The 11737-nt window shown below is 38.7% G+C and overlaps 1 protein-coding gene across 1 annotated transcript; it reads left to right on the forward strand.

Moving 5' to 3' along the window:
* Nucleotides 1–1333: 1333 nt before the first annotated feature.
* polr2d (RNA polymerase II subunit D) lies at nt 1334–8415 on the forward strand. The gene is made up of 4 exons (XM_061720474.1): nt 1334–1554; nt 5743–5923; nt 6273–6368; nt 8200–8415. Exons 1-4 carry the CDS (start codon nt 1476–1478, stop codon nt 8276–8278), a joined length of 435 nt encoding a protein of 144 aa, XP_061576458.1. The 5' UTR covers nt 1334–1475; the 3' UTR covers nt 8279–8415.
* The last annotated feature ends 3322 nt before the right edge of the window (nt 8416–11737 follow it).

Raw genomic sequence — 11737 nt, forward strand, 5'->3', positions numbered from 1 at the left:
ATAGTAATAATAATAATAATAATAATAATAATAATAATAATAATAATAATAATAATAATAATAATATACGACGGAGTATTAGGGCCAAACTAAGATAAAAAAAATGAAAATTACGAGAATAAAGTCATAAAACTACGAGAATAAAGTCAAAATCTACTGTTGCGAGAATAAAGTCGTAATATTACGATAATAAAGTTGTAATATTACAAGAATAAAGTCATATTGTTGTGAGAATAAAGTCGTAATATTACGAGAATGAAGTCAAAACCTAATGTTGCGAGAATAAAGTCGTAATATTATGAGAATAAAGTCGTAATATTACGAGAATAAAGTCATAGCCTAATGTTGCGAGAATATAGTCATAATGTTATGAGAATAAAGTTGTAATATTACGAGAATAAAGTCGTGAAATTACAAGAATAAAGTAATATTGTTGCGAGAATAAAGTCGTAATATTACGAGAACAAAGTCATAGCCTAATGTTGCGAAAATAAAGTCGTAATATTATGAGAATAAAGTCGTAATATTACCAGAATAAAGTCAAAACCTAATGTTGCGAGAATAAAGTTGTAATATTATGAGAATAAAGTCGTAATATTACCAGAATAAAGTCAAAACCTAATGTTGCGAGAATAAAGTCGTAATATTATGAGAATAAAGTCGTAATATTATGAGAATTAAGTCGTAATATTATGAGAATAAAGTCTTAATATTACGAGAATAAAGTCGTAATATTACGAGAATAAAGTCTTAATATTATGAGAATTAAGTCGTAATATTATGAGAATAAAGTCTTAATATTACGAGAATAAAGTCAAAACCTAATATTACGAGAATAAAGTCTTAATATTACGAGAATAAAGTCGTAATATTATGAGAATAAACTCTTAATATTACGAGAATAAAGCCGACAAATTACAAGAATAAAGTCATATTGTTGCGAAAATAAAGTCGTAATATTACGAATTAATTCTCGTAACATTAGTCTATGACTTTATTCTCGTAATTTTACGACTTTTTTCTCGTAATTTTACGACTTTATTCTCGTAATTTCCATTTTTTTTGTCTTAGTTTGGCCCTAATACTCCGTCGTATTATTAGTCCTCCCAACAGTCATTTAAACACGGTGAAACCAGTGCGTTGTTTTGCCTTTGCTAAAACCGAGATACTCCTTTATTGTAATCCACTACAGAACTTTGTTCAATAAAGCTTGGTGAATAAAAAGGAACCGCTCTGAGCTGCAGTTACCCCCGCGGCCGCGGCGGCGCTGCAGCTCCGCGGTTCCCCTGCATTAAGAGCAGAGAAGAAGAGCTGAGCGGAACACGAGAGTAGCAGCAGAAGAAGAAGAGTCGGTGGCGGTTCTTTCAGCCTCATCCTCGCGGTTCTGATCCAGATAAACCAGTTCTAGGACCAGGACCGGGACCAGGAACCAGGACCAGGACCAGGACTTTAACCCCCCTCTTCTCCTGGTTGCCATGGCGACCGGAGGCGGCTCGGCTCCTGCGACTGTAGGAGACGTAGAAGAAGACGCTTCCCAGCTGCTGTTCCCTAAAGGTGAGAAACTGGACCTGGACCTGGACTAGGATCCTGGACCTGGTCCTGGAACTGGACCTGGATCTGGATCTGGATCTAGTCCTGGTCCAGGATCCAGACCAGGATCCTGGACCAGGACCTGGATTACCGCGGTTGAATTGGTTTGATATTGGATATTCGACATTCAGACATCCATTTAACTTGTGATACATACCACTGATTTTGGTCAAACCACTTGTGATGTGTTCATGGTATACACAGAGGTGGGTAGAGTAGCCAAAAACTGTACTCAAGTAAAAGTACTGTTACTACAGAATAATATGACTCAAGTAGAAGTAAAAAGTAGCCATCCAAATAATTACTTGAGTAAAAGTAAAAAAGTACTTGGTGAAAAAACTACTCAAGTACTGAGTAACTGTTGAGTAACGTCTGATTTAATTTTTTTTAACTCAACCATTCAAACAGACAACAGTACAAAATAATCATCTTCAGGCAAATTAAATCAATAAAATAATTAAAAAAAATAAAATGAATAAAAAATAAAAAATAACTTAAATTAAAATAATCTTAAAGTAAATTTAAGTACTTTAATAAAAAATAAAATAAATAAAAGAATAACAGAATAAAAAATAAATTAAGAACAAGTAGCACAAAATGTCAAGCCTTTGTACTTTTCTTTTTTAACCAGCAGAACTAGAACAAACATGAACTCATAGAAACTCTGTGTGTGTTTGAGTCTGTGTAAATGTGACAAAACATGCAAAAACTAACATTTTTCCCAAAGAATCACCCAGTGATGTCATGAGATTGACGCGTACGCGGATAAAAGGGATAAAAGAAAAGTAACAGCTCAACGTAGCCTAATGTAGCGGAGGAAGAGGAACAGTTTCTTCTTCATAAATCTACTCAAGTAAAAGTAAAAAGTATAGTGATTCAAAACTACTCCTAAAAGTACAACATTTCCCAAAACTTACTCAAGTAAATGTAACGGAGTAAATGTAACTCGTTACTACCCACCTCTGGGTATACATCAGCCCATAGTATGATTTTATAATAATTACTCTCTTGTGATATATAGTCTAGATGACCATGAACACATCACAAGCAATATGACCAAAATCAGTGTTATGTATCACACGTTTTATGGGTGTTGAATTTATTAAACCACATTAAATCAGCCCATATATATGATTTTATAATAAATAGGGGTGGGTATTGGGAAGGACCTCACGTTACGATACGCATCACGATACTTGAGCCACGATACGATACACATTGCGATATCCCGATTATTATATTCTACATAGTTCACCGAAAATGTAAAAATGCATTACACATCTTAAAATCCAAGTTGTATAAATGTACATCAGATGATAGTGATGGATCTTAAAATCCGAGTTGCACGTTCATCAGATTATAGTGACAATTCATGGGACAAACTGAGTCAAAACAATGTTTTATTATAACTATACAAGCTAAAGTTACAACATATTTGTATATGTTTTTCGTATTATTTACATCATATGAAATATAACATTAAATTTAGTATGAGGTTGCTTTAATTATGTGGCTAATGATAATAAACACAAGAAAGATGGGTACCGGTACTTCAATGAAAAATAGATATTTTATTCAACTTTGCCGCTGTTCATACAAAAAGTAAATAAAATGTCCTAAATCTAAAACCAAGGACAGGCACAGTGATCAGTCAGTATAGATATAAATCCATAAATAAATAAACCTCTGTCCATTATTTTTCAATTTTTTAAGGACAGGCAATTGTGTTATATAAAAAATAAATTATAAAATGAAATAAAACGTGAAATAAACCCTGAGCTCAGTGCAGGGCCCTCCCAGGGTTGGTAGAGAGTGGCAATGCCCAGGACTGTCACTTAGGTAGGAGCACTGGGTGATAAAATGGGAAAAAAATCGGGGATAAAAAATATTTAAATAAATAAAAAAAAATCGATATTCAAATTTTGAATATCGATATTGAATCAGCTGGAAAAGTATCGCGATATATTGCCGTATCGATATTTTTGCCCACCCCTAGTTGCTGCACCTACTTTTCTTTCTCTGCTTTAGCGGCAACTTTATAAACTTAATATCCTCCTTGATGTGAGAAACTTTCAGCTTCGTTGTTGAACTTATTTAGTAACATTCGTCCTCCGGGGTTTTTAGAGCTGATATTATTTAGTAACATTCGTCCTCCGGGGTTTTTAGAGCTGAGTGTCATCACTGATCCCCCGATACGATTCCATATTCCAGTTACAATACCAACTTTCTGAGGGGGATCTTTTTTTTTTTTTAAATCGATACTTGTATTTATGTATCGATAATCATTCCTACACATGTATATCGATAAAATATCTATATTTTTAACCCACGCCTATTGCAAACACCGTGACATTGTAAAGCTCCCATAATGGCGACGCCATTTTCAGTGTTGATGTTTGAGTCGGCCACGCCCCTTGTAGAGCTGACCACGCCCCTCTAGAGTTGACCACGCCCCTTGTAGAGCTGACCACGCCCCTCTAGAGTTGACCACGCCCCTTGTAGAGCTGACCACGCCCCTCTAGAGTTGACCACGCCCCTTGTAGAGCTGACCACGCCCCTCTAGAGTTGACCACGCCCCTCTAGAGTTGACCACGCCCTCTAGAGCTGACCACGCATAGACATATACGTAGACGCCACATCGAGTGGTTTTTCCCGCTGCTGCTGATACGTCAACGTCGCCGCCATATTGGATGTTCAAGACTGCGCTGGAAACTAATACAAGTAAATGGACTTATTTTCATAAAGCGCCTTTCTACCAAGAAATGTACGTTTTACGTCTCATTTATTCATTCACACACGCACTAATATACTTGGGAAACAGTTAGACACCAAATATAATATATTTAATTTTCTCAGATGGCAAAAATAAGAACTTTATTGATCCCACATAGGAGTAATTCATGTTATATCAGCTATAGAGAACAAGGTAGTGCCGAAAAACAATATATATCCCCCTCACAAAAATAAGAAAAATAGAGAAACATATTTTCTCATCAACAAAACTAATTTAAATTTTTTCAAATAACAAAATAACATATTTGAACCATTTTTCAGACAATAAAATAACATTTGAACCATTTTTCAGACAATAAAATAACTGAAACCCCCTCTAGAGTCGGCCACGCCCCCCAGCACACCTGGGTCTCAGGTGTGGGAAGGCGGTTCTGGCAGTTTATCACCAGATCAGCTCTGAACTATTATTCTGGAACTCCAATCAAACCGATAGGGGGGGTATTGATCGGTACCGATCGGTGCATCTCTAGTCAGTAACGGCCTGAGGTTCTTGTGGTTCCCCAGAGTTCCCCAGAGACAACGTGGGTTGCCACGGCTGCAACTAACCACTATTTTAACAGTCGACTAGTCTCCGACTATTGAAACCATTAGTCCACTAATCGGATAATTAGTAATTTTTTCTTAAATTTAGTACGAGGTTGCTTTAATTATGTGATAAATGATGATAAAGTTCAATGAAAAATAGATATTTTATTCTTCGAACTGCATGCATTTAATTTAAAATACTTATCTAATGCAGGCGTAACATTAAATCTCTCTTTTAAAGCCAAAATAGGCTTAACATCTTACCCAGCTGAGTTCATCTTTCTCTTCAAATGCGTCACCAACGTGCTCCCGTGAAAAGCAAGGTCGGCTTTGCAAACCTTTTCACGTTATCTTTTTATTCTCCGTATCGGGGCTAAAATGCTCCCAAACTTTTACAGTTTTATTACGTGCAGCTGCTACAGGACGCCGTTGTTTTAGTTTCCGCTAGCAGAGACGGTTTGAGGTGAGACGCCTCACTCCGGTGGAAAAACACGTCTGGGGACAATTATAGACCATTTTGATTATCCATTTTATTTGTCGTCAAAGAATCGTTGCAGCCCTGGTTGTAAACATCATCGGATCGGCTTTGAACTATTTTGAGAACTCCGATCAGAACCGATAGGGGCTTTTTATTGATCAGTGTCCGATCGATCGGTGCATCTGTAGTCAGTAACGGGTCTCTCTGGTCCACCAGAGTTTGAGAACTCGGAGACGCTGCTGAACTCGGAGGTGCACATGCTGCTGGAGCACCAGCAGAACCTCAGTCCTGGTGACCCGGGTCAGGGGTTCTGCTGGTCCTGGTGGTCCTGGTGACCCGGTTCTCTGGTTCTGCAGAGTTTGAGAACTCGGAGACGCTGCTGAACTCGGAGGTGCACATGCTGCTGGAGCACCGGAAGCAGCAGAACGAGTCGGCCGAGGACGAGCAGGAACTGTCGGAGGTTTTCATGAAGACGCTGAACTACACGGCCCGGTTCAGCCGCTTCAAGAACCGGGAGACCATCACGGCCGTACGCAGGTACCTGCTCCTAGAAATACATAAATAAATAAATAAATATATATAAATATATATATATATATATATATTTATATTTTATTTTTTTTCATATATATTTATATATATATTTTATTTTCATATATATACATATATATATATATATATATATATATATATATATATATATATATATATATATATATATATATATATGATGCATTTTTAATATATAAATATTTACGTGTTCTGGTCCTGGTCCAGTTCTAGTCCAGGTCCTGGTCCAGTTCTGGTCCTGGTCCAGTTCTAGTCCAGGTCCTGGTCCAGTTCTGGTCCTGGTCCAGTTCTAGTCCTGACCCCCTTCTCTCCACAGTCTCCTCCTCCAGAAGAAACTGCACAAGTTTGAACTGGCCAGTCTGGCTAACCTGTGTCCTGAAGCTGCAGAGGAGGCTAAAGCCCTGATCCCCAGGTGAGCCCTGATCCCCAGGTGAGCCCTGGGACCCAGGTGAGACCTGGGACCCTGGATCGGTCCAGGACCCGGACCCGGACCTGGACCCGGACCCCAGACCGGTCCAGGACCCCCGGAGGGTTCTATTTCTATATATCGTTCACGTGTAACAGGTTTGGATCAGGGGTGAATAACGCTGAGTCACGGCTTGTTTTCCTGCACTTATTTGCTCCTGCAGAAAACATAAAAACACATTTATCATCTAAGTAAAATAACAATCAGTGCATTTACATGGGAAGTTTGATTCCTCTTTAATTCAGAATTAAAATTAAATCAGATTTAAAATGATTAAAAATGACCATGTAAACACCTAATTCCCAATGAAAATGGCCATTCTGAATTAAACTTAATTCCCAAGTAAGTGGCTGGTTTATTACAAATTTAAATCTGAATAGAATTAAAGCTGCAAGCAGCGATGAATGGGCATTGCACATGCAATTCTCACAAAACCATGTCAAACCATTCAGAAGTTATTGCAGAAAGTAGGAACTATCAGATATGGACCAATCAGATGAAGGGTGGGCGCGCTTTTTGGCGTCTAGCGTCGCCACGGTAACGCTTTTCACTGAGAAAAGTAATGCCCGTCGTCGATGGAGACGCACATTTTGATGTATAACACACCTGGGTGCACGTTACGGTTCGGGCCGTATTAACTGCCGAAGAAATGGCATAAATTGCGGCAAAATTACACGATTAATTAAAAATGGCTGACTTCCTGTTTAGTTTCGGCCATGGCGCCAAGAGACTTTTCTTTAAGTTGTGACATGATACAGGTGTGTACCGATCTTCGTGCATGTACGTCAAACCGTATTGTGGGGCTTGAGGCACAAAGTTTTCTAGGGGGCGCTGTTGAGCCATTAGGCCACGCCCATTAATGCAAACCATTAAATATCACATTTTTTAGGCCTGGGTTAGTGCAAAATTTGGTGACTTTTGGGACACGTTTAGGGGGAAAAAAGGCCCTCATTTCATCGGAAGAAAAACGAGGAAAATAAAAACTACCTACAGATACAATAGGGCCCTAATTATTCCGCTCATTCAAAAATAAAAAAAATAAATAAATAAAAAAAAAAGAAAAATGTTTTTAAAAAGAATTATAAATTAAAAAAAATAAGAAAGAAGAAGAAATTTAAAAAAATACAATAAAAGAAAAAAAATGTTTTTAATAAAATAAATTAAAAAAAAATTTGAATATAAAAAAAAATAGAATACTTTTTTTTTTAAATAAATAAAAAGAATAAATTAATTAAAAAACATTTAAAAACATTTTTTTTTAAATTATACATTAAAAAAAAATTAAAAAGAAAAACATAAAAAAAATGTATCCCCTCATTCCTCTTTAAATTAATGCCGGTCTTTCTTTCTGCTCGTTCCCTCACCCGTCTGTCTCCATGATCTTATATTCCACTGGGCTGGTTTTCCAAACAAAGTTTCAAGATGCAGCAGCAGTAAACGCTGGTCAAGAGCAGAGAACATTTATTTAATAAATAGAAATCATTAAAAGAACAGATGGAAACAGGAAACATCAAAATTGTGAGCTTTTCAAAGTTGTAGCGGCTAAGTTAGTTTTTGTTCCGGTAGTTTAACTTCCGGTCCCCCCCCTATCCAATCAGAACCTTCCCAACCCCCAGACCTGGAGAGGAATTGGAGAAAGACCATCAAACGTGTTTCCATGGAAACCTCCATTCAGAATTACTATTTCCATGTAAACTCCAAGGAAAATAGTTTAATTCTGAATTATTTGATTTGGAATAATTAATTCAGAATTAAAAAACATCATGTTCTGTTCCAGTTTGGAGGGACGGTTCGAGGACGAGGAGCTGCAGCAGATTCTGGACGACATCCAGACCAAGAGGAGCTTCCAGTACTGAGACCAGGACCAGGACCAGGGGGCCGTGGCGGTCCGGGTCGTTCAGTTTTTTGTGTTTTACAGTTTTACAGTTTTTAAATAAAGATGTGAAAAGATTGTGGCTCGTGTCGTCTGAACCGGGTCGTTCCGAGGGAGGTTTGGTCGGCGCGTCTTCCTGGATTTAAAAACCTTTGACATAATCGATCATGAGCTATTAATTACCAAGTTGTCAAAGTTAAATTTTTCATCCGATGTAATTAAATGGATAAAATCATATTTAACAGATAGAAAGCCATTTGTTCACGTAGACCAGGGGTCGGCAACCCAACATGTTTTAGATCCATATTGGACCAAAAACATAAAAAACACATATGTCTGGAGCCGCAAAAAATGAAAAGTCTTGTATCAGAATTAGAATGAAGGAACACATGCTGCATGTTTCTATATTAGTTAGAACTGGGGAAGATTTTGTTTTCATTATGCACTTAGAGAAAAAAGTCGAAATGTCGAGAAAAATGTAGAGATTTTGAGGAAAAAAGTCTAAATGTCAAGATTAATGTTGAAGTACAATCTTGAGAAAAAAGTTGAAATGTTGAGAAAAAAGTCAAGATTTTGGGAAAAAAGTCGAAATGTTGAGGAAATAGTCAAAATTTCGAAAGGAAAATGGATAATGTCGAGATTAAAAAGGAAAGGAAAAAAGAAGAAAAAAAAAGAAAAACGAACAAAAAAAAGAAGAAAAAAGAAAAAAAAAAGGAAGAAAAAAGGTAAAAAAAAGGTCAAAAGTTTTTGAAAAAGCTCCAGGAGCCACTAGGGCGGCACTAAAGAGGGTTGCCGACCCATGACATAGACAATAAAACTTCACAAATGGCTGATAATAACGTTGGAACCTCAGGGTTCAACTCTGGGTCCTCTGTTATTTAGTCTGTATTTTAATGGCTTACCTGAAGTTTATTTAGTCATTTATCTACATGCTAAAAAAAAGAAGGAAGCTGCAGAGGAACTAACAGCCGCAATGATCAATATCTCTAATTGGTTGATACATTCTTCTTTTAGCCAGGCACATTAGTGAAACGATCGTTCACTTTGTGAGACAAGCGCCAAATTTTGCACAAAGTATGTTCTACGTATACTTTTTCAAAAAAGCCCGTTAGCCACGCAAAAAAAAAACAATATGGCTGCCGCTTTCCAAAATGGCTAACACAAAAGCCGTTTTTATATGTTTTTTGACCTGGAATGTGATTGGAAAATCCAATTTTGATTATTCTGACATCAGACTATAATCTTGGGACCCCCCCTTAGCCATGCAAATAAAACAACAATATGGCTGCCATTTTCCAAAATGGCTGCAGGCAAAATACAGTTTATATGGTTTTTGACCTGGATTGTGATTATATAATTAGATATTGATTGTTTTGGCATCAAATTATAGTCCCCCCCTCCTCCCATTTCTGTATCACATGTTTTCTAATCATCACAATTGCAGGTACACATAGGGTTGCCACCTTTCAGAAATAGAAATAAGGGACGCCCTGATTTCAGCAGCGCAGGAGCCAAAAGAAAAAAGCCCCCAAACTTCTAAACTGAATCAAAATGTGTTTATTTTTGTATAAAATGTTTATATAAAAAAACAAAATGCTTTGATTTAAAGTTTAAAGTGCTTTAATAGCATTGAACTTGCATGACTGTACAGACAGACAACCATACTAGCAACTGAAATATCCTCCTATGCTACTGTATGTCCACATCCGCCCAGATGTAATATAGCATAGGCCTACAGGTGAAGAATATGGTGTAAAAGTTAATTTATTTCAATAATTCAACTAGAATATGGTGTAAAGGTTAATTTATTTAAATAATTCAACTAGAATATGGTGTAAAGGTTAATTTATTTCAATAATTCAACTAGAATATGGTGTAAAAGTTAATTTATTTCAATAATTCAACTAGAATATGGTGTAAAAGTTAATTTATTTCAATAGTTCAACTAGAATATGGTGTAAAGGTTAATTTATTTCAATAATTCAACTAGAATATGGTGTAAAGGTTAATTTATTTCAATAATTCAACTAGAATATGGTGTAAAGGTTAATTTATTTCAATAATTCAACTAGAATATGGTGTAAAAGTTAATGAAAATACGGTACAAATCGAGTCCCGTATTAGTTCAATACGGGACGCAAAATTTTTTTCTCAAATAAAGGACAATTCCGTATTTTACGGGACGGGTGGCAACCCTAGGTACACAGCTGTGTGCACTGGAGGCCAAAACGGTAGCACTTGCATCTTCCGCAACATTCCTTTTTGCACTTGCACTTCGTGAGTTGTTCACAGCTCTGGGCAACTGGTTGGAGTGTCATCTAATTAAATTTTATTTGTATAGCGTCGAATACAACAGATGTTGTCTCTAGACGCTTTCCAGAGACCCAGAACATGACCCCCGAGCATTTATTACATAAACAATGGCCTTTAGGAGGGAAAAAACCTTGAGCAGGACCAGGCTCATAAGGTGGGGCCCTCCTGCCGAAGGCCAGACTGGGAGGGTCGGCGACGTCAGCAGCACACAGCAGGCATGTGGAAGCAGCAGAGGGATGCCCAGAGGGGGGGGGCAGGATATCATCTCTGTTTTTTGCGGATGATGTTGTCCTGTTGGCTTCATCAGACCGGGACCTCCAGCATGTGCTGGGGCGGTTTGAGGCCGAGTGCGACGCGGCCAGGATGAGAATCAGCACCTCCAAAACCGAGGCCATGGTTCTCCACCAGGAAAGGGTGGCATGCCTTCTCTGGGTGGGTGGGGAAGTCCTGCCTCAGGTGGAGGAGTTCAAGTATCTCGGGGTCTTGTTCACGAGTTAGGGAACGATGGAGCGGGAGATTGACAGACGGATCGGTGCAGCGTCCGCAGTTATGCGGTCGATGTACCGGACCGTCGTGGTGAAGAAGGAGCTGAGTCGAAAGAAGAAGCTCTCGATTTACCGGTCAATCTACGCACCTACCCTCACCTATGGTCATGAACTTTGGGTAGTGACCGAAAGGACAAGATCGCGGATACAAGCGGCCGAGATGAGTTTCCTCCTCAGGGTGGCTGGACGCTCCCTTAGAGATGAGTTTCCTCCGCAGGGCGGCTGGACGCTCCCTTAGAGATGAGTTTCCTCCGCAGGGTGGCTGGACGCTCCCTTAGAGATAGGGTGAGGAGTTCAGTCACCCGGGAGGAGCTCGGAGTCGAGCCGCTGCTCCTTCACATTGAGAAGAGTCAGCTGAGGTGGCTTGGGCATCTGTACCGGATCCTCCTGGACGCCTCCCTAGGGAGGTGTTCCAGGCATGTCCCTCCTCCCTAGGGAGGTGTTCCAGGCATGTCCCTCCTCCCTAGGGAGGTGTTCCAGGCATGTCCCTCCTCCCTAGGGAGGTGTTCCAGGCATGTCCCACCGGGAGGAGACCCCGGGGAAGACCCAGGACACGCTGGAGAGACTATGTCTCTCGGCTGGCG

This window comes from Cololabis saira, chromosome 4, assembly GCF_033807715.1.
Source record: "Cololabis saira isolate AMF1-May2022 chromosome 4, fColSai1.1, whole genome shotgun sequence".
Taxonomy (NCBI): domain Eukaryota; kingdom Metazoa; phylum Chordata; class Actinopteri; order Beloniformes; family Belonidae; genus Cololabis; species Cololabis saira.